The sequence below is a fragment of the Euphorbia lathyris genome, chromosome 9 (assembly GCF_963576675.1).
Source record: "Euphorbia lathyris chromosome 9, ddEupLath1.1, whole genome shotgun sequence".
In the NCBI taxonomy this organism is placed as follows: domain Eukaryota; kingdom Viridiplantae; phylum Streptophyta; class Magnoliopsida; order Malpighiales; family Euphorbiaceae; genus Euphorbia; species Euphorbia lathyris.
In genome coordinates, this window is record NC_088918.1 from 12,598,628 (window position 1) to 12,626,477 (window position 27,850).

At 34.2% G+C, this 27,850-nt stretch overlaps 4 protein-coding genes and 1 pseudogene across 4 annotated transcripts; 3 read left to right on the forward strand and 2 right to left on the reverse strand.

Moving 5' to 3' along the window:
• Positions 1–234: 234 nt before the first annotated feature.
• LOC136207253 (uncharacterized) lies at positions 235–1,105 on the forward strand (annotated as a pseudogene).
• Positions 1,106–5,859: 4,754 nt separating this feature from the next.
• LOC136205818 (ADP-ribosylation factor) lies at positions 5,860–9,217 on the forward strand. Its single transcript, XM_065996614.1, has 7 exons — positions 5,860–5,943; positions 6,472–6,632; positions 6,733–6,803; positions 8,151–8,270; positions 8,397–8,515; positions 8,610–8,691; positions 8,984–9,217. The coding sequence occupies exons 2-7, from the start codon at positions 6,485–6,487 to the stop codon at positions 8,987–8,989; spliced, it is 546 nt and encodes a 181-aa protein (XP_065852686.1). The 5' UTR covers positions 5,860–5,943; positions 6,472–6,484; the 3' UTR covers positions 8,990–9,217.
• A 909-nt stretch (positions 9,218–10,126) lies between these two features.
• Positions 10,127–12,050, forward strand: LOC136206722 (uncharacterized). Its single transcript, XM_065997867.1, has 2 exons — positions 10,127–11,005; positions 11,160–12,050. Exon 1 carries the CDS (start codon positions 10,246–10,248, stop codon positions 10,981–10,983), a length of 738 nt encoding a protein of 245 aa, XP_065853939.1. The 5' UTR covers positions 10,127–10,245; the 3' UTR covers positions 10,984–11,005; positions 11,160–12,050.
• Positions 12,051–12,196: 146 nt separating this feature from the next.
• Positions 12,197–16,518, reverse strand: LOC136205748 (putative pentatricopeptide repeat-containing protein At1g56570). Its single transcript, XM_065996495.1, has 2 exons — positions 15,805–16,518; positions 12,197–14,578 (listed from the first exon to the last, which is right to left on the reverse strand). Exons 1-2 carry the CDS (start codon positions 16,414–16,416, stop codon positions 13,367–13,369), a joined length of 1,824 nt encoding a protein of 607 aa, XP_065852567.1. The 5' UTR covers positions 16,417–16,518; the 3' UTR covers positions 12,197–13,366.
• A 1,778-nt stretch (positions 16,519–18,296) lies between these two features.
• LOC136205747 (alkaline/neutral invertase A, mitochondrial-like) lies at positions 18,297–23,631 on the reverse strand. The gene is made up of 6 exons (XM_065996494.1): positions 22,532–23,631; positions 21,818–21,977; positions 20,911–21,122; positions 20,040–20,533; positions 19,802–19,850; positions 18,297–18,863 (listed from the first exon to the last, which is right to left on the reverse strand). Exons 1-6 carry the CDS (start codon positions 23,348–23,350, stop codon positions 18,537–18,539), a joined length of 2,061 nt encoding a protein of 686 aa, XP_065852566.1. The 5' UTR covers positions 23,351–23,631; the 3' UTR covers positions 18,297–18,536.
• Positions 23,632–27,850: the final 4,219 nt, after the last annotated feature.

Genomic DNA, 27,850 nt, shown 5'->3' on the forward strand with positions numbered 1-27,850 from the left:
ATTTTTATTATTTTTGGGCATAGGATTGATTTGGTTTTGCAGTTTTAGTCTTTCTTCACATTGTTTTTTTTAAGGTGAAGGGTTCAAATACCTGCTAAATCATATGTTAGACATATAAAATTGATGTTTTGATTCTGGTCTTTCCTATTAAGTAATGGAATTAGTCTTGAACTTTTGACAGGAATTAGCCAAGACTGCTCATCTTAATCAGTTTTACATCTACTAGGTAGGACAATGAATTCAATCTTATTGCCTTGTTCTCCCATTCCTCAACCTCATCATCATTTACAACCTTCCACTAGTAGAATCTGTCATCATGTTCCATTCTTCTCTTCTCGTTCTGGTTCTCCTTCATTTTCATCCAGCTTACACTGTCACCAGTCATCAGTTGCTCCTAATGACGAATCCTTAATAGCATTTGAAGATTTTGTTGAAAAAGATTGGTCATTTCTAGATTTCAATGACTTAAAATCCAGAGAAGAGCATAAGAAAAAGATGAGTCGAATAATTTGTGCTAGGAAGATTGAAGAGAGTTCAAAGGTTATGGTTTCAATTGGGTCAGAAGAATTTGTAGATGAGTTGGTTGAAAATCACCTTGCTTGCAGTCTTTTGCTGGTTGTTCATGATTCACCTTTTTATATTAGCTTGCTTAAAGGAAAAATATGAGAAAGTAAAATGTTGGCAAGGAGATGTGAATGACCTGCCAAAAAAATGGGGTCTTTTGGATATTGTATTTATATATTTTGTGCCAGCTTTTCCCTTTGAACTGGATGAGGTGTTTGGGAAACTTGCAAAACATTGCTTGAAGAAAGGTATGCCATTGTTTGTCAAATTGGTATTATGAATGCAAATTTTTGTGTGTCTGAATTGACTAATAATAATAATAGGTGGAAGAGTGGTGATTAGCCAGGCAGAAGGAAGAGAAGTATTAGAGCAGCAAAGGAAAGAATACGAAGATGTTATTGTTTCTGAATTGCCTGATAAAACGAGCCTGCTCAACATTGCTGCTCATAATTCTTTCCAACTAACTCACTATGTGGATGAGCCTGGATTCTATCTTGTTGTCTTCCACTTTTCTGGCTCTGGCTCTGCCTCTTCTGCTTAATGTTTGAACACAAGAAGAGAGTAATGAAATTTTCATGCTTTTTTATTCTGCAATCAATCTCTTCATTACTTGCTTTCCTCCAATATTACTCACACAAAAATATCACTTAAATAAATCTAAAACCCTTATTACATCTCAAACTATCAGATTAGATTAAATTATTCTCAACGTGATCAGAGTACCAAGAGGAGATGTTCCCATCGCTCGCAGTTTCCATTGTCTCCTGATTTAGTGTATTGAGATGATAGAAGAGGAATTCCCACTATATAATGAAAGAGAAGCGATAGTCGCTCAAATGCACATCTGAGACCTTCATTTCATAATTCTGGTTAGTTTGGATTAAGATGCCTTTACTTTCCCATTGAAAACTGAATTCGATCGTTCATGATTGAAATTCTTCTTCTGCTCATATTGTATTGGTTTTAGCTTTAGTAAAGAATCCTTTGATGGAATTGTTTGGCCTTCTCATAATTCTGGAAGTTTTCAATCCCTTTATCTAATTAAGATACAAAATAATGAACCTTCTTGATTGATTGGTAGTTATAAGTATTTATTTTTTTCTGAACGCTCAGACGTATCAAACTGAACATTACTGCAATTCTGAGACTATGCTAATTAGTTGTTCAATGATTTTTTATGTATTGAGATATTGTTGTAGAGTGTCACAATAAAAGGCTTTCATGGTAAATGTTATTTGTGTTGTGAAAATAGAATTCTGGAATCAAAATTCCTCTGCTAGTTTTTAAATCATTGTTATGAAACCATATTTATTGAACACCCCTTTCTCTAACTCTTATTGTAAGAGATTTTAATCTTTTCTATTATTATACTATATTTATACTATATGTTATATTTGCATGAATTTGAGTGAAAACTGAAATTTGAACTCTTGATTTGAAACGGGAGATAAAGAGTATATCAATACTAAATGGCACTAGGAGTATATTAGACTGTAAAATGCTTTGGTGAAAACTTCGCTAGATTGTTAATGGCCCTGATGTCCCGAGTAAGTTTGTTGGTGAAACTGAAAAAAAATGTCAGAGACCTGTTTGCTGATGCTGAAAATGATCAAAAGATGAGCTGTGAGGACCTTCATGATTTGATTCTAGGCCTTTTTTTTTTATCTTAGTTCCATAACTATAATGGCATCATATCCTTTTATTTTTCAGGTGATCAAAGGAGCTCACCAGTACGTGTCTACACTTACAAGGTAACTGGTTAATGTTTCTGCTGCAAATGTGAACTGTTAATTTATTGTGTGCCTTCTAGTCAAGGTTCAAGATTGTAATATAATGTGTAGAGAATTCCATGTAGCTCTTTTAATCAGAACATGAAGAATCATTTCATGATTATTTAACTGACCCACCTGATAATCTCTTTGCTGGGATGATAGTTTGACTATCTCTGATGTGTTTGTTCTGCTTTAGATCCTTGAAGCCGATCTATCACAAGTGGCAATGGTGATGAAACTTGAGGATGAGATAGAAGTGACTGATGATATCGAAACAGCAAATGCGATTTTAGCGTATAGTTCACAAACAATATGAGGTTGATCCTGATTAGGTTGATGATATTGTTTATGTTATTTTGGATTTTGTTATTTTCAGTTTTAATTATGACGACTTTGGTGCCAAGATGAGGCTAATTGTACTGATATTGTTTTTGAATGAAATTTATGTATGTTTTATCTTCTTTTTGCTGCCTTGGATCTCCCAAATTAGGAATTTGCGGACAGAAAATTCGTCGTAAAATTATAAAGCTGGTAAAAATCTTTTAGCTACGGACGGATTAATATGAAGTACCGACAGATTGGCCACCGTAATGCTTTCTTTTTAAGTGTGTAAACCATTGTAGAGGCGGTTTAAACTGTGGCTAGAAAGCGTCGCTACTAAAAACCCTACCCCGACGTCCTATAAAACGTCGGTGACAGTAGCAATGGCAGCATTAACTACACATATCCCACGGTTTTAACCGTCACTAAAGCAGAAAATTCTGTCGCTAAAGGACTTTTTTTTTGTAGTGTCCTCTTGATCAAAGTTTTCACTTTTTTTTTATGGCAACACTGGAGAAGTATTATTTTGAATTAATTTTTATGATTTGCATAACCTATCTGAAATTTCCATAGAAGTCTCTCATTTCAATTGATGGAAGTACAACTTACGAACTAAACGATAAGTTTAAAGTGAGATTAAATTTACGTAAATCTTTTGTTTTTAGACATAATTTACGTTTTTATAATTTTATAAGAAAAAATCCATAAACCATGTGTCAAAATAGAGTTTTACGTAAAACCTTTAAATTTTATGTAATTACCTGAATCTTTTATTTCTGGGTATAATTTATGTAAAATTGAACTAAATTTACGTAACTTTGTTATTTTATAAGAAAAAATCCACAAACCTTTTGAAAAATAGAGTTTTACGTAAAACCTTTGAACTTTACGTAAATTTTTTATTTTTAGACATAATTTACATAAAGTTTGACTAAATTTATGTAACCATGTTATTTTAGAAGAAAAAATCCACAAACTTTGTGAAAATTAGAGTTTTACGTAAAACCTTTAAACGTTACGTAAATCTTTTATTTTTAGACATAATTTACGTATAGTTTGATTAAATTTAGGTAACATTTTTATTTTAGGAGAAAAATCACAAACCTTGTGAAAATAGAGTTTTACGTAAAACCTATGAATTTTACGTAAATCTTTTATTTTTAGACATAATTTACGTAAGGTTTGACTACCTAAGCCTTTCACTTTAGAAGAAAAATCCACAAACCTTGTGAAAATTAGAGTTTTACGTAAAACCTTTGAACTTTACGTAAATATTTTATTTTTAGATATAATTTAACGTATAGTTTGACTAAATTTACGTAACCTTTTTATTTTAGAAGAAAAAAAATCACAAACCTTGTGAATATAGAGTTTTACGTGAAATCTATGAATTTTACGTAAATCTTTTATTTTTAGACATAATTTACTTAAGATTTGACTAAATTTACGTAACCCTTTTACTTTAGGAGAAAAATACACAAACCTTGTGAAAATTAGAGTTTTACGTAAAACCTTTGAACTTTACGTAAATATTTTATTTTTAGATACAATTTACGTATAGTTTGACTAGATTTACGTAACCTTTTTATTTTAGGAGAAAAAAATTCACAAACCTTGTGAAAATAGAGTTTTACGTAAAACCTATAAATTTTACGTAAATCTTTTATTTTTAGACATAATTTACGTAAGGTTTGACTAAGTTTACGTAACCCTTTTACTTTAGGAGAAAAATCAACAAACATTGTGAAAATTAGAATTTTACGTAAAACCTTTGAACTTTACGTAAATATTTTATTTTTAGATATAAAATACGTATAGTTTGACTAAATTTACGTAACATTTTTATTTTAGGAGAAAAAATTCAAAAACCTTCTGAAAATAGAGTTTTACGTAAAACCTATAATTTTTCGTAAATCTTTTATTTTTAGACATAATTTACGTAAGGTTTGACTAAATTTATGTAACCCTTTTATTTTAGGAGAAAAATTCACAAAAATTGTGAAAATTAGAGTTTTACGTAAAACCTTTGAACTTTACGTAAATATTTTATTTTTAGATATAATTTACGTATAGTTTGACTAAATTTACGTAACCTTTTTATTTTAGGAGAAAAAAAATTCACAAACCTTGTGAAAATAGAGTTTTACGTAAAACCTATGAATTTTACGTAATCTTTTATTTTTAGATTTAATTTATGTAAGGTTTGATTAAATTTACGTAAGCCTTTTACTTTAGAAGAAAAATCCACAAACCTTGGAAAATTAGGGTTTTACGTAAAACCTTTGAACTTTACGTAAATATTTTATTTTTAGATATAATTTAACGTATAGTTTGACTAAATTTACGTAACTTTTTTATTTTAGGAGAAAAAAATTCACAAACCTTGTGAAAATAGAGTTTTACGTAAAACCTATGAATTTTATGTAAATCTTTTATTTTTAGACATAATTTACGTATAATTTGACTAAATTTACGTAACCTTTTTATTTTAGGAGAAAAAATTCACAAACCTTATGAAAATAGAGTTTTACATAAATCTTTTATTTTATCAGTCCCTATGTTAAATATCTAACATATTGTTTAATTGTTATTTTTTATTTTGATCAACAGTTTTGTCACTTAAATTTTTAAATTATTGAACAAATTAATCCTTTTATAAGAGACTAAACTGTTGAATTGAGCTAAAATTAAGAACTAAATAGTGTATTATTAACATATAATGACTAAATAGTGATTAGATTAAAATATAAGGACTCATATATTATTTACCTTGTAATTAATAATTTTTATAATTAAATATTACCTACTATAGCAGGTTACTTTTTTTATTAATTTTAATTAATCTTATTTTTATTAACAAATGTCCAATTACTATTGGATATTAAAATAAAGTATAACTACTTTGTTTTCCAACAAAGTAATCATAGAATTTACCTAAGTTTAATATTTAAATATGTTTATTTACATTTTTTAATATTTATTTTCATTTCTTTTCGAAAAAATATTTATTTTCATTTCTTTAAAAAAAAATATTTATTTTCATTTCAAAAGGTAATAAATATTAGTATAATTTACCCGCCGCTCCGCACGTAATGCAAAATCTCACTTGCCCTAACGGTTAGTGCCACCACAATCGTTAACATTAACGTCGTTAAAAACGCCCGTTATCTCCATCTTTGATTTATATATCGACTATTATGGTATGTTCTTCATTTATTCATTGCACTCTCCTCGCTCTCTCTCTCTCTCTCTCTCTCTACCTCTCCTTCCCCTTATCTGCGTCTCTGTAAGTTGAATCTCTCCCTATCTCTCTTCCTATCTTTGTTTGTATTTGAATCTCTATGGCTGTTATATCATTTTCATGTTAAGTTTGGGTTTCCTCCATTGATCTGGATTTAGATCTGGATCTGATCCTTCATTTCTTTATTCATTTTGAGGTCATTTCAGTGTATAATCTCTTGATTTTTACTCATCTCTTCGTGTTTTCCATAGATCTGAGGTAGTTAATTTGTGATTTTTGCGTGCTTTGTATGCGGAAAACAGAATTATATATATGTAGATGCATGCGGTTTCTGATAAAATGGGGAAATCAAATCTATGAATGCGTGAGTGATTGTCGAAATGAAATGAAAGTAAGGAATGCGAATCAAGGAGGAAATATAAGGCAATCGACATTTGTATTGAGTGTAATTTTTATGCAATGAATCTCCAGATCTAACATATAACTTATTCATGTTGATTGTTTGGATGATGATGATTTTTGAAAGATGTTAATGTGCGGAATCTTATGTTAGTTTCCTGATTTTGTATTCAGCTGAGATAAGAAGATGGGGCTCTCTTTCACCAAGCTTTTCAGTCGGCTCTTTGCTAAGAAAGAGATGCGAATTCTTATGGTCGGTCTCGATGCAGCTGGTAAGACCACCATCTTGTATAAGCTCAAGCTGGGAGAGATTGTGACGACCATTCCTACCATTGGTATGATTCTTTCTTTCACCACGCATTAGGATTCCAATGTGTTTTGTTCATCGTGGGGTTTTTTTTTCATATTGTGGCTGATTATTGTTTTTTGTACCAGGATTTAATGTGGAGACTGTTGAATACAAGAATATTAGCTTCACTGTCTGGGATGTTGGAGGTCAGGACAAGGTATAATTCTGTAACTTCTGTAGTTTAAGAGGAGATATAATCAACTAGCAAACTTAGCGAAACACATTTTATGATGCATTTGAATGTTTTTCTGTGAGCCATCAAATTTTACTGCTGTATATTTGGTGTTTTGTAGCTGTCCACAAGAGGGACTTCTTCTGATTAGATATACTTAATCAGCTTAGGACAAGCTAATAAGCTACATACATCTGTTTGAGAGCCTCTTGATATTTTGGGTCTCCACGAGTTCATGTCATCTTTCATACACCTATTTCTAGTACATGTGCTTATGGACGGTCTTGTGCTGATTTGATGCTACTCCATCAGTACATAACATAAACCTAAGCTAAAGTAAAATTTGCTATCATCCCATTGAAGTTGGCCTTCTCTAGTTGTGATGGAAACGGCCAACCTGAGTTGTGGCAAACAATTCAATTGTTTGGTATTTTTTGTTTGGTTGTGCTGTTGGTGATTAATGTGCTTATTGACTGTCTTCTGTTTTCTTGCATGGATAGGCTAACAGTTGTAACTGAATTCAAATTTCATGAGTTCATGTGTAATCTTTCATACACCTATTTGTAGTACATGTGCTTATGGACGGTCTTGTGCTGATTTGATGCTACTCCATCAGTACATAACATAAACCTAAGCTAAAGTACATTTGCTATCATCTCATTGAAGTTGGCCTTCTCTGGTTGTGATGGAAACGGCCGACCTGAGTTGTGGCAAACAATTCAATTGTTTGGTTGTGCTGTTGGTGATTAATGTGCTTATTGACGGTCTTGTGCTGTTACATGCTTTGTTGACTGCACATAACTAAATCATAAGCTACAGTGACTAGAGCCATCCTTGTCTTTCAAGTTTTTCCTTTGATTCAGGGAGGAAAGGCTATCCATGCTGGGGCATACATTTCCTGTATTCATGATTTTAGTTATTCACTGATGTTTTTATTTTTCTGTGTGCACGTGTGCGTGTCAGTTGTTGCTGGTGCTAAACTTGCATAGGGCAGTTTATTTAGTGGCATGTTTGTTTGTTGACTTGATCAATTCAAATTCATTCGTTGTGGGAGCTTCATGTGTCTTTTAGTCTAACTTTGCTCCTTATCATGTATCCACAATTGCCTCTATATATTGCCTCGTGTTATTCCTTGTAGAATATTGAGGATAAGTTGCTTCTGAAACGGTACCATGCATTTTTGTGAATGTATAGTCTTTTGCCTAATCACTTTATTCACTGAAATAGAAGTTCTTCACTCTGATGAAATGCAAAAGAATAGTTCATATTATTATCCATCGAACTGTTTGAAATATCTATTTATGGACAGTCTTTTGTCTCTTGTGTGGCCAGATTCGACCTTTATGGAGACACTACTTCCAGAACACTCAGGGGCTGATTTTTGTGGTTGACAGTAATGACCGTGACCGTGTAGTTGAGGCCCGTGATGAGCTGCATCGTATGCTGAATGAGGTACATATTTCTAAGGTTTCCGGTAGCAAATTTGAGAAGTAAAAGAATCTGTCTGGTGTTCTACGATGTTTTGACTTGAAGAATACTTGAAGAATACAAGTAAATATTTTTTTTTTCTATGCATAGGACGAATTAAGGGATGCAGTGCTGCTTGTGTTTGCTAACAAACAAGATCTTCCAAATGCTATGAATGCTGCTGAAATTACTGATAAGCTTGGCCTTCATTCACTTCGTCAACGCCATTGGTACGTATATAATTTACACTGTCAAGCATAAACTTACATCTAGCTTATCTATCTGCGAAAAAATATGACTGATCTCTGTCCGTGTTTGTTGCAGGTATATCCAGAGCACGTGTGCCACTTCTGGTGAAGGTTTATATGAAGGACTGGACTGGCTCTCCAACAATATTGCTAACAAGGTATGATTTTATTCTAACTATAGCCATATTACATGGAAACGAATACAGAAATTGGGAAAACTATATCTGTAAAAAATATAGGAAACGGAAACAAACTTTGTGGAATTGTTTATATCATCTATAAAATTTTAAAACTATAAGAATGTATATGGAAATGGGGCACAAAACTTTTCTTACAAGTTTCCAAGAGTTTTAGTTTTTGAAACTGATTCCGGTACAACATAATAGCTGTGAAGTCGAATTCTTTGTTATTGTTTCGGGTTTGATCTTAGTTTTGTTTTGATTTCGACAGGCATAGTGGGATTGCTGAAGTCACCGCGAACTTTTGGAATGCACGTTGCTTGAAATTGGTTATTTGGTATCTGTGGATTGCTTATCCGGTGTAATTGATGAAGAGAATGTATTTTTCTTAGATATTTGTTACTGTAATAGAAAACGGCAAAAATTGTTCTTGTAGATGTTTAAATAATGCATGATTCACAGTTCATACATCTGCCCTGATAATAGCAAGTGAATTTTGAGTGCCCATTATTTTATTTTGTAATTAGATCGATTAATTGGTTTATAATTGTTCGGTCACGTTTTAGGTAGTTTTTTTTCCCAATTAAAGTCTGTAATTCGACAATTTTCATTTAAGCTACTCGGCTTAATTTTAATTGGTGTCATTTTCTTTTTAAGACACTTGAGTTGCTGTGTATACGTGCATTTGTGTATACATGCAAATGCATTTTTGGGTTGGATTATGGTCTACTAAACTTGAAATGACATAAAAATTAAAATTATTATCATATTAAAAAATATTTTCTAAATGTCGTTTTAGTTATTTAAATTAATTTGTCACAATTATTACATGTAAATAGGATTTGAACTTTTTATATTTTCTTATATAATCCTTAAGCAGATAGTATACACTAATCACTAACGCTAATCTAATCATTGACATAAGTCTAATAATCTAATCATTGACATAAATAATTGACATAATAATTATAACGTCCATGGTTACAATTAATTAGAGTATCCTTCATGCGAGATTGGTAAATTCCATGGATACAATTAATTAACACCTAATTTAATAATTGATATAATACGAACTCAATAATTTTGTATCCATGGGTACAATTAATTAGAGGAAATTAATGCTTTTAATCATACTCTCCTGACGAAACAGGCTGATTGAATATCCTAATTCACTTTGTTCACAAGTTTTATTTTCCTAGGAGTGGGGTAATGAATGCAACAGTGGGGTATTATGCAAGTAATAATTGTTCACAAGTTTTATTTTCCTAGGAGTGGGGTAATGAATGCAACAGTGGGGTATTATGCAAGTAATAATTGATGGAGAATAGGAGAAAGCCGTTCAGTTAATTTGCTAAATTCCAGATGGATTCCTGATGTTCCCTGTAACCGCCCTCTTTATTGATTAAATCAAATTCCTTCTAACCTTTTGTCTGATTGATTTTGACAACTTTAGTTGGAAAAAGGAGTTAATATGTTTCTGTTTCTCTACTGATGTAGCAAATGTTATTCTGAGGATTCCATTAAATAGGCGGAATGTATCCGATTCTTTGTTTTGAGTTTACTCAATATCTTGTTAAATCTGGATATAAGGTTGCTCTTGGGATGGTGAAAGCATTTTCAAATTTAGCCGCTCCTTCTATGGGTGGTAATCATTTCTGGAGTTTGGCTAAATATATTCATACTGTATGGTGTGTTGCGAAAAATGTTCTTCCTTGCTATAATAATTTATCGACTAAAGGGATAAATGTGGAAGGAATGCGTTGCTTTTGTGGTTCAAATGTTGAGACTCTTCTCCATTTATTCAAGGTTTGCAAAGTCACTAGATTGTATTGGAAGCAGACAAATCTGTTGTATCCGGTGTATAAAATTCTAGGTTCTGACTGTCTTGAATGGTTTGCTACTACTTTTAACCTGTTATCATGGAAAGAAATGACAATTTTCAGTGGCTTAATCTCATCCATTTGGTATGAAAGGAATAAGATAATTCATAGAAAGAAGAGATTGGGTTATGTCCTCTCAATCGTGGTTCAAGAAACAATTGATGGTTTTGCCAAAGGTCCAATTTTTGGGAAAGCTGTTGAAGACAGTTCCAGATTCACTTCGGTTTCAGGTACTGCAGGTAATGTTGTATCTGGCGACATTGCTGCTATTGCTCGGGAAGTCGCTGCTGGTGATACTAGTGCTTCTGCTCAGACCGTTGTTGCTGGTGATACTGTCGCTGCTGATGCTGTCAGGCGGGATGGTGCTGTGGACAGGCTTGGCAGGTTCTGATTCAATCTTTTGGCAGCCACCGGTAACATTTTGTTTCAAGTTAAATTGTGATGCGACATTCTCTGTTCGCACTTTTAGAGGATCTTTTGAACTGGTGGTTCGTGACTGTTATGGATTAGTTTATCTCTCAAGAGATGGGCCTATAGAATTAACTATGTCAGCTCTTCTTCATGCAGAATTAATAGCGATTTTGAATTCATTGCGAGTTGTTCGTGATTGTGATTGTGGATTTCATTCAATCTTGGTAGCATCCGATTCCGCATCTGCAATTCCATTGCTGAGAGGGGTCAACAATTAGCAAATTGGTTGGGCATTATTATTGATGATATTTATGAGGTTGCCGATCTTTCGTATCCATATAATTTAGGGATAAGGTACCAAAATAGGCCTAAGGTTTTTAGGAAAGTACCAATTTAGGCTCAACGTTCAAAATAGCATCAATATAGGCTTAACGTTTACAACATAATATCAATTTAGGTTTAACGTTTACAATATAGCATCAATTTAGGCCTCACGTACAAAATAGCACTAATATAGGCTTAACGTTTACAAAATAATACGAATTTAAGCTTAACGTTTACAAAATATATCCAATTTAAACTAAATAGGAAAAGAATATAATATGGTTAATTTAATTGTAATGTTTAGTTTAAATTGGATATATTTTGTAAACGTTAAGCTTAAATTCGTATTATTTTGTAAACGTTAATCCTATATTAGTGCTATTTTGTACGTGAGGCCTAAATTGATGCTTTATTGTAAACGTTAAGCCTAAATTGATATTATGTTGTAAACGTTAAGCCTATATTGATGCTATTTTGAACGTTGAGCCTAAATTGGTACTTTCCCAAAAACCTTAAGCCTATTTTGGTACCTTATCCCTATAATTTATGAATAAAACTAATATAGTGGCACATTCTTTAACAGCAGGGGCAAGTTCTCTTTGTGAAATGGAAATTCTTATAGAAGATTTTTCATTATGTGTTTTTTTGATCGTAGTTATTTGGCTCTTTAATACAAGTGTTTTTTTCTTATATTCAAACTAGTACTTTGAAAGCTTCAATCTTTTCCCATAAACACTCAATTTGGATTTTTTTTTTTCTGTTTTTTTATGAAATGAAAGATAATATATCCATCTTAGATTTTACAATGTTATGAAATCGTAATATCCCTCTAATTTTTATTAGAGTATGTTCTCTCTTTTGTATATAGTATTAAAAAAAACAAGCAATTCTAGTTTTCTACACTATTAATTCCATTATCGAAAATGGAAAAAATTTCCAAAAATTGTGCAGAACATATATTTCTACTCTATGGCTTACAATTTACATTCTTGAGGCACTATAAGATATTCCTGAGAAAATAAGAGTTGGTCACTGGATTTCTATCATTTTTTTAAAATGGTCACTCAACTTCAAATTGTCACGATAAAATCATTCAATTTTGAATTTTGTCTCAATAAAATCACTCCGACAACTTCAAGAGCAAAAAGACACCGAAAAAGTGACTATCTGCCACATCAGCGGTAGTCAACTTTCAGTGGGGACCGAAAGGACACATGGCTGCTGCCACGTGTCAATGATTTTTTCTATTGAGAGTGTGGTTGATGTGGAAGCCGCATCACCTTTCCGGTGTCTTTTTGCCATTGAAGTCGCCGGAGTGACTTTATTGACACAAAATTCAAAATTGAATGATTTTATTGAAACAGATTGAAGTTGAGTGATCATTTTGAGACAACCATAAAGTTCACTAACCAATGGTGCATTTGACCCGAGCAAATAATGCGTAAAGTTCACAAACAATGCCAATAGTTGAAGCCAAGTTGCCATATGCCTTCAAACTGTAGAATGATACAAACCATTTCTTCATCTTCTTCCTGGATTTAATAAAATGAGCTCCTCAGCAAAAAAATTCATTGAAATTCTCATCAAATTATCAGATTTTGAATGATCTTTGGAAACTTATTAGTTGGAGTAGTAAGATATCACATTTGCGTCTTGTGTACATTGAAAACAGTTGTTGGGAGAGCTTGCACTTTCGAGCGCCTCTTAGCTCGAATCCGAAAAAAATCGAATAAATAATGGGAACAACTCTGTGGAAAGCCGTATTCGATGGAAGTCGGATGCACGGCTTGGAGGGAAGTCTTTCATATCTTTCGAGATCCACCCTACAATATGGGGTCAAAAAGCCAAAATAAATGATTTTAATAGCCCTTATAAAAGGAAAACAGATTCTCGAGAACCCCTTGAGGTACTGCAGAAGAGAAAAACTGCAAAATCCGATCCAATTTATCGCAATTGATTAGTTAACATGTTGGTTAACCGTATTCTGAAACATGGATTATCAAATTATCTACCGAGCCATGCACCTGTTTTTCACAACTTCAAGTTCCATCTTCCAGGTCATGAATCAGACAATTTAAGTCAGCTGCATAACCTGCTTCATTCATATGCTGAAGTAGCCATCCCAAAACTCCATAAACACACCCTATATGAGGACCTACCTTATCTTTCACAACAAAACTATAAACTTGGTCTCTAACTTCAACCCAACTCCTCCCAACTTCTTTTTTACCTTCCATTCCCTTCATCAACTTCCGCATTCTTGCGCATTCCCCCCACTTACCTTCAGCTGCATATATATTTGACAGCATCACATACGTCCCAACCAATTTCGGTCTCAAACTGAATAGTTGCTCGGCGGCCAATTTTCCTAACTCGGAATAACCATGAGCTCTACAAGCACCAAGAAGTGCTCCCCAAACCAATTCATCCGGCAGGAACGGCATACTCTGTATTAGTCTATATGCCTCCTCAATTCTCCCTGCTCTACCTAACAAATCCACTAGACAGCCATAAATTTCTTGATCCGGTTTGATGTTATAATCGTCCATCATTGAATGGAAGTAGCCGAAGCCCTCGTCTACTAATCCAGCATGACTACAAGCACTCAAAACCGCCATAAATACTATACGATCAGGCTTGATACCTGAATTGACCATCTGATCAAACAACTCAACAGCCTCTTTTCCATATCCATGTGATCCGTATCCGATCATCATAGAAGTCCAAGAAACCAAATCTTTGTAGGAAAGTTCACTAAAAATCTTATGCGCGTCTGCAATATTACCACACTTGGCATACATATTAATCAAGGAATTAGCCAATGCTAAGTTCCCGTCAAGGCCCCGGCAAATAATGCCTCCATGAACCTGTTCTCCACAACTTAAAACTGCTAGATTAGCACAGGCTGATGTTACACTAGTATAAGTGTTGCAATCTGGCTGAAATCCGTATGATTCCATTTGTGAAAATATGACAAGGGACTCGATAGAATTCGATCTCTCGTATCCAGCTATTAATGTGTTCCATGTAATCAAATTCTTTTCAGTCATCTCATGGAAGTGTTGATTTGCCTCAGACAAACAACCACACCTACAATACATGTCTAGCATAGAATTCATAACAGCAAGACTGGATTCACAACCGTGTTTAACTACTATTGCGTGTACCTGTTTGCCATACTTCTGTGAACCAGTTGAAGCACAAGCTCTAACAGCAATTGAAAGGCTATAAGGGTTGCATTCTGCTCCCTCCTGTTAGGAAATACATCAAAAATACTATTTAGTCCATCAGTAATAGACTCCTTTCAATTTTTTACTCATTAAGCATTAATCTTTTAGAGGGCGAGCCTTGGCGCAATGGTAAAACGTTGTTGTTGTGTGACCGAAAGGTCAAGGGTTCGAGTCTTAGGAGCAGCCTCTTGCCAAAAAAATTGGCAAGGGAAGGCTTTCCCCCAATATACCATTGTGGTGGGACCTCTCCCCAGACCCTCGCTTAGCGAGGACGCGTAGTGCACCGGGCCGCCCTTAAACATTAATCTTTTAATTTGACACATACAGCACTCAATAAGCCCCCAGTTAACTGCACAAACTTCAAACTCAGTTAAAAAGGCGACTCATTTCAACTACGTTTGGATTTGAATTTTTGACTTGTTATCCTCCCATGCTAAAAAATGTCGTATAATTCACATCACAAGCAGATGAAACCACACACTTTTAGGACTTGTTTGGTTCAGCTCTGTTGTTGTAGGTAGCTATTAGATATTAACATGGACGGCTCTAAGGGGAGCCGGACTAGGGCCTCCATTTAGGGGGGCCTCTAATTCAAGAATATGGTGGATTGGATGAAATGGACCCGAACAATGAAAATTGAGATGTATACCACCTCATTGAGAAATGATTGGTTTAGTTCTGTTGTTTGTTGTTCGGTGTTGTTGGTAGCTGGTAGATATTAGTTCATTTTCCTTCCAAAATAGCTATAACCAGGGGCAGAGATAGAGGGGCGGCCCCCTCCGGCCGCCGGAACCACCATGGCCAGTAGTTTCGGCCCCCTGTCTCCAAAAAATTTAAGGTTGTGGTGATTCCGGTCCCCCAGTTTCCAAGACATTTAGCTCAGGTGCTATATTAGTACCCAAAATTGGCCCAGGTCCCATTAAGTCCTATCTAAATCCAAAATTGGCCCACCCCCCCTGTATTCGCCACTGGCTATAACCAAAAGTTTCTCAATCCTAACCAAAGACTCTATATCTATTGCTTGAACTTTGAAGTAAAACAGCAAAAAGGAACTACAAAAAGGCCAACAAAATGGGCACTTAATCGAGTTTGATGTTCACAACTAACTTTCTAGTTAAGTACTTAATGTTTGCAATCATAATTGATAAACTGAATTGAGAGCTAAATGTGTAAAAACCGGAAAGACCAAAGCTCCTAGATTGCTTTTGTTCATAATAAACCAGTAAATACTTGTTTTATTCGCCTACCTGTAACATTAGCTGGAAGATTTGCAGAGCAAGACGACCATGACCTCTATGAGTAAAACCAGAGATCAAACTAGTCCAAGACACAGCATTTTTCACCTCTATACTACAGAAAACCAAGCAAGCCTCCCTCATACTAACACAACAAGCACCATACATATCCATCAATGCATTATCCACATAAATAAACCCCACAATTCCATTCTTGATAGAATACCCATGAACCAAAGCCCCAAAATAAACGTTCTTCATCCCTTTACAAGCCTTCAAAACACTTGACATTGTATACGCATTTGGTTTCACTTCACTCCTTAACATATTGCGGAACACATCCCAAGCTGAAATTGGGTCGTTGCGAGAAGCAAAGCCGGCAATCATAGTCGTCCAGGCTACAACGTCTCTTTCAGGCATTTCGTCGAACAGTGTGCGTGCTTCTTGAATTAAACCTTTTTGGAAGTATGAATTGATGAGATCAGTGGCTAAAAAGGCGGGAGACTTTGGTGTGTAAGATGTGTTTGATTGGATTGGAGTGTGTTGAGTCCATCTGAAACAGTTTTTGATTACTGAAGAGAATGGCTGGAAATTGGGGACGGACTGTAATCTTCTTGAACTCATGTGGGCATCAAAGTTTCTATTTTTATTTTTTTTAAATTCGGCGCAGAAGAAATTGAATTTGGCGAATTTTACTATTGTTTAGTGTAAACTGTACTTTGTTGCTTCATGGACCGGATAGAAGGTATGAGTAGATAGAAAGTTGTTGCTGTAATTAAGTAGGATGTGTTTTTAATGGTATTACCGTTTTTATTTGACAATTTTACCCTTCTCATTTTATTTGATCCCACGAATGAACTTCCCGCCTGGTCTTTGGACATGTGGAAGAATCTAGGTGGGAGATTCTCCCACCTGCCCAAAGGCCAGGCGGGAAGTTCATTCACCTAGTAGGCAGATGACGAGTTCCGTCTCCAAATCCGAAAATTTAAACAAAAAAAAAAAAAAAGTAAATTTTCAGTAAATTTGCCGTAATTTCCCGCCATGATTTTCGTATAGGGGTTTGTGATATTTGGAAATATTAGAAATAGAATGAGAAGTTTTAGTAGAAAAAAATGACAAGGGCAAAAACGTCACAATGGGGACGGTGATAAGTAATTAGGGGACGATATTTAGCGATCCACGTTTTTAATATATATTTTTTATTAAAAGATGCAAGTCGAAAGATAGAACATTCCGACTAAATTGGCACTTCGTGAAGCAACTTTGAACCAGGTTAAGATATCACTAAAATAAAAGAAAAATGTTAGAGACAAAAACAAAAAACCACCCGAACGGGTTAGTTACATATTACTCATTATTTCGTTAACTATTTACAACTCTCTAACATTCCAAAAAAAATTCTTAAAATGTCAAATATTTCAAAAATAAAACTGATTTTATCATCAAACCATGAAACTTTCATGATTTTCAGTATCTGATCGATAGAGATCCATCTTAAACTTTTTCTTGCATCTCCATTTTCTGAACTACCCCTCCCAACATCACAATTAAATTTAATACCACCTGCCTTTGCTCATTTAAACTATTCTTCAGCACCATTAATTCTCCTACAATTGTCTCATTATCAATTCTTCTATCTGGTGAACTCTCATCTGACTAATTTTTATTTTCATTTCATGTCGAATTGTCTTAACTCAGTTATAAATCGGTTCAAGTTTAAAGCCTTCCTCATTAAAATTCCACCAACTAATTCTTCTAATCTTCACAACTTCATCGCCTGCTTCTCCTTCCATGTCCTCTTCTTCTGCATTCAAAGTTTTACCTGACGCTTTTGTGATTCTAAAAATATTGATTTTTTAGTAATTTCTCAAGAAAAAAGTCTCTTTGATGGATCTTGATCTAGACAAGAAGCAATTATGTCTTTAAAAGCTTTGAAAAACTTCTTCCCCTTCTTTTTCTTATGCTTTTCATAACCAGAGAATAAAAATCGAAAAAGGAAGATGAGAAAGAGGAGGACAACCAAATATCAGAAGTGGGACAGTTAAAATCATACAAAATAACAAATCTAGAAATAAAAGATGAAAATTTGATAAAAACTTCAAATAAAAATAGAAAATGATAATAGTCAGAAAAAGGAGATATCTAACTGTAAAATAAAAATAAAACTTGATTTTACATGTAATTTCCTCATTAAAGAAAGACAATGCATCCAATCTTGCCTAATCTCCGTCTAATCTCCTACAAAACGGAGACTGATCTATGCTAAAAAGCTCAACCACAATAGAAGAATCCGCCTCTAGCTATGGCTGATGCCAATCGTGATCCCAAGATCGGCCCTCACAGTTAACTCAACGAGGGCATTCGTACTTTTGATATATAAGCTTAATAGGTTGAATTTAGGACGAAGCCGTACCTAAATATTAACTAACTAGCCTCTAACCGAGTAATGAAATTAACTAAATTCAATAACGTACGTCTTTAAAAATTCAATTATAATAAAATACTAAATACTAAAGAGATTAGTGTTTTATATTATTATACATACAGTTACAGTAAAATGAAACAAAATATAATTTGTAAAACTTAATCAAAAAATTCAACTGATCAACTTAACAAATTGATCAAAATGGTAAAACTTAAGACTTTATACAGTTAACGTGTAAGAGATTTGCTATATTTGAGGTTGAAAAAATTCCCTCTCCTAAACTTGGGAGCTGTACAGAAAATTCAATGGCCAATGTTTCCTACACGAGAATCTGCGATTTAGCAGCACCCCGAGAGCACTTTTTCCGGCCAGTCTTGCTAAGTGCACAAACGCAGATTTCGAGCAACTCATAGTCTTCTTCAAATAATAGCATCGATGCCATCTCCGGGTTCTCTAAGAGAATTTTCGATGTCAAGAACCCAGCAATTGTCCAGGTTTGATAAAGTCGCGATTGCTTTCCGATAAACTTTCCGGTACGTGTGTCATAATACTCGGGCCAACGGTCGGCGTGAAGCTTCGCTTCAGCTGTAGCAACTGCCTTCTGAGCTAAGTCTAGTCGGTTCATCTTTATACAAGCCAATGTGAACTGAAACGAGTAAATTAAGATGAAGTTTTAGGATTCAATAGCAGTAATCAAAATTCATATGCACAATACTCCCACAATATGGGATGGTTATGATCAATGTTTTCATGCCATAATCGTGTCAAACGGGTCGTGTCAAAAGGGCGGTCTCTGAAAATTGTGTCAAAATTGACAGCCCCGCTGATTATCCTAAACCATCCAGTGAAAAATTAATGACTCAATTATTTTTTCATTTATTAGATAGTCAAATCTGAGGGCGAGCCTTGGCGCAACGGTAAACGTTGTTGTCGTGTGACCAAGAGGTCACGGGTTCGAGTCTTAGGAGCGGCCTCTTGCCAAATAAATTGGCAGGGAAAGGCTTGCCCCCAGTACACCCTGTGGTGGGACCCCTCCCCGGACCTTCGCTCAGCGGGGACGCGTAGTGCATCGGGCCGCCCTTTATTAGATAGTCAAATCTCAACCATTCATTTTAAATTGAATGCTCTCGTATTTACTTGAGATAAGATTACCCAGTACACCCTTGTGATGGGACCCCTCCACGGACCCTCGCTCAGCGGGGACGCGTATTGCACCGGGCCGCCCTTTATTAGATAGTCAAATCTCAACCATTCATTTTAAATTGAATGCTCTCGTATTTACTTGAGATAAGATCCAAATTTTCTCCTAGCGCTTTTGGAGAAATGCGTATATACCCTTTAACGTAGGAAATAGCAAAATTTTGGGCTCACATTTCGAACCAGGAACAATGTTAGGCCAAGAAATGGAACCCATAAAGATACCCGTTAATTGGACCAAACATTGCTTCTAGTTAGAAACGTTAAGCCAAAGATTTTAATATTTTCTACATTAGGACTAAAAAATATTAGGGATGCAATAGACGAATATCAAACCGGAATCCTCCAAGTGAATAACCGATGAGTCTAAGTTCATATAAAGCTCACCTGCCAAAGAAGTGTCGGCCAGGATCCACCATTATGATATGACCAAGGGCTGCAAAGGATCCACCAAAAATAGAACTTTAGTTGGTAAAACAGTGAAATTAATGTTAGTTTTATGTTTCATATGATCATATACGATATAATATAAATGCAAGAAATATGACAATCGTGTCATGACAGATGGGTTCTCTCTATAAATCGTGGAGATGGGCATAAGTAAAATTGTATAAAGAAGACTCACGTGTTTTTCGGGTCACTGCCAGTGATTATCCGCCACTCTTCATTCTCAAGAGCAGGATAGCATATTTTAAGAGGCATACGCCCAATTATATCATCCCATTTAGCTTCAATCAGATTCAGAATAGCTTTGTTCTGTTTTGGTGTACCCAAAGACGAAACAATAGACCAAAGATTTCCGAGAGTGAAGAACCTAAAATCCATGTGAGCTGGCTGTAGATTCCCAAGAAGATATCCTCCTTCCTCTGGTATCCAGTCCATGAGCCATGTAGAAATTTGTTCAGGATAAATATTGAACTTGTTGGTTGCATCCATGGAATACTCTTCCGTTTTGTAACGGTATATCTCATTGATCTTTTTAATATCAACCCAATAGTATTCTCTAATATGGAATGAAAGTGCACTGAGTCTATTGTTAATGGCCCTCACCAAGTTCTTGGAACCATCATTTACAGTCAGCATCTCCCGTGCACTCCTTAAAGCAGAGTAAAATAAGGCCTGCGGAAACAGAATTGTTACAAGGTGAATCAATCAAGCAAATAACTAAACCATATTCTGAGAAGCCAAAAGGCAGGCACCAGCACGCTTTCAGAGCCTTGCCAAAAGAGCGAGTAGGCACAATTTTACAAGGAAGACTATTTTTAGGGTTCTAAGTTAAAAAGTGGCTATTTTAATCTCAATCCTTCCCTCATCTATATCATTTACGGCAGAAATAAAAGAGGAAAGAAGCTTTGAAAGGCAAAAATATCGTAAAGTTAGATGAGTGATGAATATGGACTATATGTTAGTGTAGTGTGTCTTGTGTCGCTCAAGCGCGCGTGCGTTTGCGCCTTTAATAACTATGAACCGAAAAAAATGTGAACACGTAAACTTACTTGGATCTCTAGGGGATGACCATGAATACCCATTCGTCGATCTATCATGCAAGAGCCATCAGTGACTAAGAGTGAAGGAAACATATCAAACCCATCAGTTAAGCATAAGTTCAATATGAGTTTTATGCCTGTCTGAACATCCACCCTTTCTTGCAATTTGTAGTCTCCAGTGATTTTTCCATATGCTCGCAATAAAATGATCCACCACAACCCTATTCAAAGAAACAAATTCAGATGCAATATTTTGATATGAACTATCAGAACAGAAGTTACTTTTTTAACTTCTGGAGTTCAGGGAAAAGAACAAGGGTAAAAAAAAAAAACAGAGAAGTAGGGGGGGGGTATTTGCACCAGTGTCACTAAAGTCGTTTTCGAGAAAATAAAATCACTAAAGTAGCACATCCGTGTCAATAAAGTCACTATGGCCGGATTTGGCGACTTGCTCCACCGGAAAGCTGACTTAAGCAACCACCTCAGCAACATGTCAGAATCCAAATTTAAGAGTCGCCCACTGGCAGCCATGTGTGGTCCACGTGGCTGCCATGTCGCAGAATAAAATTAAAAGCCGACAAAAAAATCCTCAGCTTTTAATTTATTTTGCCGGGTGGACATCAAGCGGACACCCCCTTCAAGTTGGATTCTAACGTGTCATTGGCCTCGCCAGCTTTTCAGTGGAGCAAGTCTATGGATCCGAGCCATCTGGCCATAGTGACTTTATTGACACAGATGTGCTACTTTAGTGACTTTATTGTCTAAAAAACAACTTCAATGATCACCAATTCAAATACCTCTATTCTATAACTTTTGACCCAAAAAGAACAATATAGCATATAGGCCAAAATACCATAAAAATTGTTGTATATATTTTTAAAGAAATGCATAACTCAGAATGGTGCAATATACAAACCAGAATCCACAGGAGCAACTCGACCAATGGCTGATTCGCCAAAATCTGGATCAAGAACTTCTTCAAATTTATTGTCATCAAGAGGCACAGTCCTGACTTTAAAACTAGCAGGCATCAACCCTTGTCCAGGACTATAGCAATCCACGGTTTTCTCCCAACTCTAAGATAAAAGCAAGCAAAATTTTCAGTACCAAAACAACAAAACTAATCCACTGATGCATATAACAAGTATTGAGTTGGTGTCAACGATTAAACCGCAAAACCATACATTAAATGGTTATCCTCAACACCATGAATTGTATTAAAGATACATGGTTGTTCTCTTTCGAGTTTCAGGACTACGGAAGCAAACCACAACAGCCATCTTCACACGCAAACCAGTTGCATCAAAGAACCAAATAAAATTTAGGTTAAAGTAGGGGTGTCAAAACGGTTAACCATAATGATCTATAAATTCCACATGATTATATATGATAAAAGACAAAAAACAAAACAAAACAAAAAAAAAGATAATTGTGTCAAATGGGTCGTGCCAACCAGTTTGTTTAATTAAATTGTGTTCTCAAAAATTGACAGCCCTAGGTTAAAGATCAGATTTTAATGTTGGATCGAAATCAGACTACTTAGAAAAAAAAATTCTCAAATAAATCATATTACAACAGCATACAAGAATATATATAAATGAAAATATAAAAAAGATTATGAAACCTTCACCTGCAATTGCAAGGTATGAAGCAGGAAATTTTTGACAATTTCTCCTTCTCCCTTGAGCAAGAATGCAAGAGCAGAAGGAACGAAATCCCGGATGAAAACCTGATCATAGTTCAATGGTAGCTTATCTCCTGGATCATTTGCAGCTACTGTTCCTACAGGACTCCCACAATAATTAACAACTGCATCATTCAACAACTTCCATGCCTCTTTTTCAATATCTGATTCCTCCCTTTTGGGACTCACAATCTCAAGTCCCCTAGTACCCTCCAAATCCTCTCTATTTACATCTTCACCATCAGCAACAGCATTTCCTATCCTATATGTCTCCTCTCCTACAACATTCTCATCTTTATCAATTTTCTCAACTACCAAAGGCTTAACACCACCAATCCCATTCTGCACATAAATTCTCTCAAAATTCTTATCATTCACTCTGGTTTCAACAGAAGTTGAATAATTTCTCAATTCTCGAGAAGCACTAGCAATAATCGAGATCCCCTTATTTATTCTTCTATTTGCACAAACACCAAAAGGAGCACCAAAAGAGGACCCTGATATAAGCCTCGAATGGCAAAATATTGAATTGGATGCCGAAAAAGATTTTGGGGCATTATAGATTATACTTCGAAATTGCAAAATTCGAAAAGGGTAAGTGGAAAATCGTTGGTTCCGATCAAAATCAAACTTATTCCTTGATAAATTGTTGGTTAATGTATGGTTATACTTCGCAGACCCCAAAAAAGAAGGGCTTCTTCGAGCCATAACGAATCTACACGACGGTTTCATGGTGAAATTGCTAAAGAAACCGATTGAAATCATGAAATCAACAATGAAATACAAATTGGGCAGAGATTCATATGAACAAAAAATTCCAATTCACAAGCGAGCGAATCGAGAAACTCCAATGATGTAGATTAAATTTGATAATAATTAGAACTTACAGAGATGCAGAGGATAACAAGGAGATCTGCGATGGAAATAATTGCGATGGAAAAATTGAGCACGAAAATGAAAGAAGAAAGAAAAGGAAAGATTGGTTTGAATTAGAAAATTACTTTTTATATAGAGGCGGTGAAGAAAAGGGGCAACGATCTTTCTCTTAGAGCCATTTATTTTTGTAATTATGTAATGAACAGAATATCCCCACCATGTAAATAGGTTTTTATTTTTGAATTACAATGAAAATTCAAGCTACTTATTTTAAAGTAAAAAGATTTTTTTTTTTTTTTTTTGCAATTATATGAATTAAAATGTAATTATATTTTCAAAAGGAAATTACTATTTCAATTAAATTTTATGATTTATTTTAAAGTATATAATCACGTTTGTTGTTGCTGATAAATATTAATTAATTTTTCCTTTAAATAGATTGGTTACTTATCTATCTTAAATCTTGATTTTATCAATCATTAATTTCTATTTTTCCTCCGATCCACTCCATCATTTCAATAATAAATAAATATATATAATATATTTATTCCATTTAAAATAATTCTTTATTTAATATTTTATTCTTATTTTACATATATTATTATCATCGTGTCATCAAATAATTTATATTAAAAGTTAGTTATAAACGTAATTAAAACAATAAATAATTTGTAATAATTTAAGATAAATAATTATTATTATTTAAATAATTATTATTACTCAATTTAATCATTTGTGATGTTGTGTAAAATATATATTAATTAATTTATAAAAAATAGGCAAAAGGCATCTTAAGGTTCCGAATCTTTTATTTTTTTTATGCATTAGACCTTTGATCTTTTATTTTGACACATTATAACCATAAAAATTAGTTTTGAATAGGCCTATACACAAATAACTTCCTGAACTTGTCCAAATATTGCAACTGCCCCCTTCAACTTTCAATTGTAACAACTTACCCTTTAAATTTGTCCAATTGTAAAACATAACCCCAAATTGAAAAAAAAAATTACCCCGTACTTGAAGCAACCGTAAAAACGTTTCTTCGGATTCGTATCACGCCAAAGATCTGATTATCACACTCCACGAGCGTTGCAACTTTTGTATTTCACGTATTTCTTCAATTGCAGTCCATATCAACAATTTGGAGTTATATTTTACAATTAGACAAGTTTGAGGGGTAAGTTATTATAATTAAAAGTTGGAGGGGACAGTTGCAACATTTGGACAAGTTCAGGGGATTATTTGTGTATTAGGCCTTTTGAATATAAAACTTGATTAATAGAATGTTATTCATTTAATCTATCTTATAAATTTTTGTTTTTAATAGTTTGAAACAATTTTAATTTATGTCATATGATTATAGGAAAACTTTAAAAACCTTATTTTGAACTGTAAAAAATATAATTTCAAATATAAATAAAATTAATAATATTTTTTAAATTATATTAAATATTCACAACTAACCAATTTGAGAAACAAAAACTTAATGGGATAGAAAATAAAAAATGATGAATTCAAAGTATCCAAATAAAAAATAAAAAGATTTAATCATAAAAAAAGGGCCTCAAAATACTTTTTAGCACACATTAATGGTCTAACTTTTTTCTGTACATTCATTTCATTGATCGTATGACCACTTGTTAAAAGTTTTTGGTAGATAAATTGAGTTCATTCAAATCTAGTAAATAACACTAACTTTATAATAAATAATCTAATTATTTGCTAAATACGCACAAAAATAACATGTCATTAAAGTTAAATGAATGTTTACAATATTATGGGTACAAAAAATTATAAATAAAATAAATGGATCAGAAATGTAATTTGAGAAAGTTAAAAAAGTGAAGGGACCATATGTTCGGATGGCATCAGATGTGCCATATCTGGCGTGTGTCTGACACGCACCAGATGCAGCGCAGCTAACGCATCAGTGGTCTCCACTTTCCCTTATTTAATAAGTTGTTTGGATTTTCGAAAGTGAGAGTTGATAACAAAACAAAATAGATAACCAGTAAAATACTATTTGGTTTTTACTTTTTTTTTTTTTTCAAATAACATCAAAATAACATCCACTATACTTGCTCTAATCATAAAGAAAATCTCTGCTCTTTTGTTCATAAGGCTTTTTGGTGTCGCATTTGTTGGCTTTGAATTCCTAAAAGCTAATATATACAACTATCGACGCGTATGCCAATGGAGTGGATTCATGTATAAGGTTGGAGTCAAGTTGATGTGGGGTAGTTCTTCAAGGGTTCGAGTCTGAACGAGAGAGTCGGAGGAGGAACGAAGCACGGGCGAGAACACGGCGAGAAAATGGACAAAATAGCTCCCACACTGCGTGCCACCTATCCCACAAGTCATGTAGAGTGGGGTCTAGCCCGGGGAAGGTTGCCACGAGGAGTTTGGATGAGCGAAGTCGCGCACGGAGGCAGAAGCTCCGCCACACGCCATGTGGAGTAACCCACACGCCGTGTGTGTTCACTCACGCCGTGTGTGGTGTTTCCTGCACCAAAAAATACCGTGTAACATTTTTGCCAGTTTTTTGCCACTCTAGAAATTACTACTTTGCCACTCATGTAATCACTGTTTTGTCATTTTGGGTTAATGACCTAAATGTCATTTGTGTTCTCCCTTCCCATTCTACCCCTCTCACTCTCTATTATTTGTAACCCTAACTAGGTATTTTGGTATTTTGTCTTTAATTTTGAGAGAGCTATATAAGCCACCCTCTTTGTAATTTCTCTTTATAATCTTAAAAACATATATAAAGCTTAACTTTTATATATTTTTTAATATATTTTAAGTGGAACCGATAGACTAGCTACCGATTTCCACTGAAAATTAAAAAAAATATTTTTTTTTATTACGAAATTGATAGAGAATTTACCGATTTTTTTACAAAATAAAATCGATAGATTAGTTACTAATTTCGTCATTGGTTTGCAGAAATTCATAATGGGCAATATGCTAAACCAACATCCCCTAATAAGAGCCCAAATGGGACAAAATCTCATACCTTCTCATAAATCAGGCATTCCAAAATCTAATTTCTCATTTCATTCTTATCAGTCCTAACCAAAAATCGAATCTCACTCTAACCAAGAATCGAATCTCACTCTGAAACCTTAGCCAAAAATCGTATCTCACTTTGTTTGATAAACCACTTAATTGCTTAAGCATTTATTTAATTTAAGTGCGTTTGATAACAGTTGTTTCTCCACCACTTAAATTAGTTAATTAAGTTAAAAATCACTTATTTTGTTAAGTCAAAATATTTAACTTAACATTTTAAGTTAAGAATTATCAACTAATATTTTTATAAAAATTAAATCATTCAATATTTTCAGCACTCGTAATATTCAGCACTTAAAATCCAATACATATTTTTTCAGCATTTACTTTTCAGCTTTATCAAACAACACTTTCTACCAATTTAATTGAAGTTAGAAATGGACTCTCACTCACTCAGTCACTCACTCACTCAATGCGTTTAATCACCGTGCATTTAGTATTTCCCTTTGATTATTTTAATCATTGTATGATTAAGTAGTTTAATCACCATGCGTTTATCATTTCCCTTTTAATGATTCTTGAAGCATATGAAACGAATTGGACCTTTCTCATAGAAAACTTTAAAACAATTAAAATTTTCTTTGAATTGGTTCTTTATAAACTATATTGTTGGAATTAGATCCACATATATAACCATATGATCATAAACTCATGTTAATTAATTGAAGATCGAAAACGAAAACATACCTGAATTTATAGTACAACGGATTGAACGGAATCAGAAATACCTTATGTTGACTGACTTTTTAGGACTAGAAGCAACTTAGCATGTTTACAATTTGATGGGAGAGACGGTAGATTTAGAATGCTTATATCCTAGAGACCATAATTCTCTATTTATAGCTAAAATCTAGTTGGTGCAATTAAGAAAATTGATACGGAAAAAACCTAAAGTTGGAGAATATGTGATATTTTTTTAAAGTAAAATATGTATTGTTTAATTCCACAATAACCAATAAAAAAGGGCGGCCCGGTCGCATTACGCGTCCCCGCTGAGCGAGGGTCCGGGGAGGGGTCCCACCACAAGGGTGTATTGGGGGCAAGCCTTCCCTTGCCAATTTAATTGGCAAGAGGCCGCTCCTAAGACTCGAACCCGTGACCTCAGGTCACACGGCAACAACCAATAACCGTTTTAATTTGACAAAAGTAAAATGGAATACAGGGTTTTGATAATATAATTAAAAAAAATATTTAGTTGATAAAACATGGAAAGACGTACAAATTCATTAAAATGGCATAGCATCTTTCACCCTTGTATTCGTTCAAAAGGTCAATTGCTACATGTATTTTAAAAATGTTCTATTTACAAAGAAT

Coding starts and splice junctions, on each gene's coding strand:
- LOC136205818 (XM_065996614.1), top strand. CDS start 6,485: ATGGGGCTCTCTTTCACCAAGCTTTTCAGTCGGCTCTTTGCTAAGAAA. Junction 6,633..6,732: donor GACGACCATTCCTACCATTG/GTATGATTCTTT, acceptor TTTTTGTACCAG/GATTTAATGTGGAGACTGTT. Junction 8,271..8,396: donor TGCATCGTATGCTGAATGAG/GTACATATTTCT, acceptor TTCTATGCATAG/GACGAATTAAGGGATGCAGT.
- LOC136205748 (XM_065996495.1), bottom strand. CDS start 16,416: ATGAGTTCAAGAAGATTACAGTCCGTCCCCAATTTCCAGCCATTCTCT. Junction 14,579..15,804: donor TCTTCCAGCTAATGTTACAG/GTAGGCGAATAA, acceptor ATTTCCTAACAG/GAGGGAGCAGAATGCAACCC.
- LOC136205747 (XM_065996494.1), bottom strand. CDS start 23,350: ATGATTTCAATCGGTTTCTTTAGCAATTTCACCATGAAACCGTCGTGT. Junction 20,534..20,910: donor GTCATCCCCTAGAGATCCAA/GTAAGTTTACGT, acceptor CTGTTTCCGCAG/GCCTTATTTTACTCTGCTTT. Junction 18,864..19,801: donor GGCCGACACTTCTTTGGCAG/GTGAGCTTTATA, acceptor TACTCGTTTCAG/TTCACATTGGCTTGTATAAA.
- LOC136206722 (XM_065997867.1), top strand. CDS start 10,246: ATGTATCCGATTCTTTGTTTTGAGTTTACTCAATATCTTGTTAAATCT.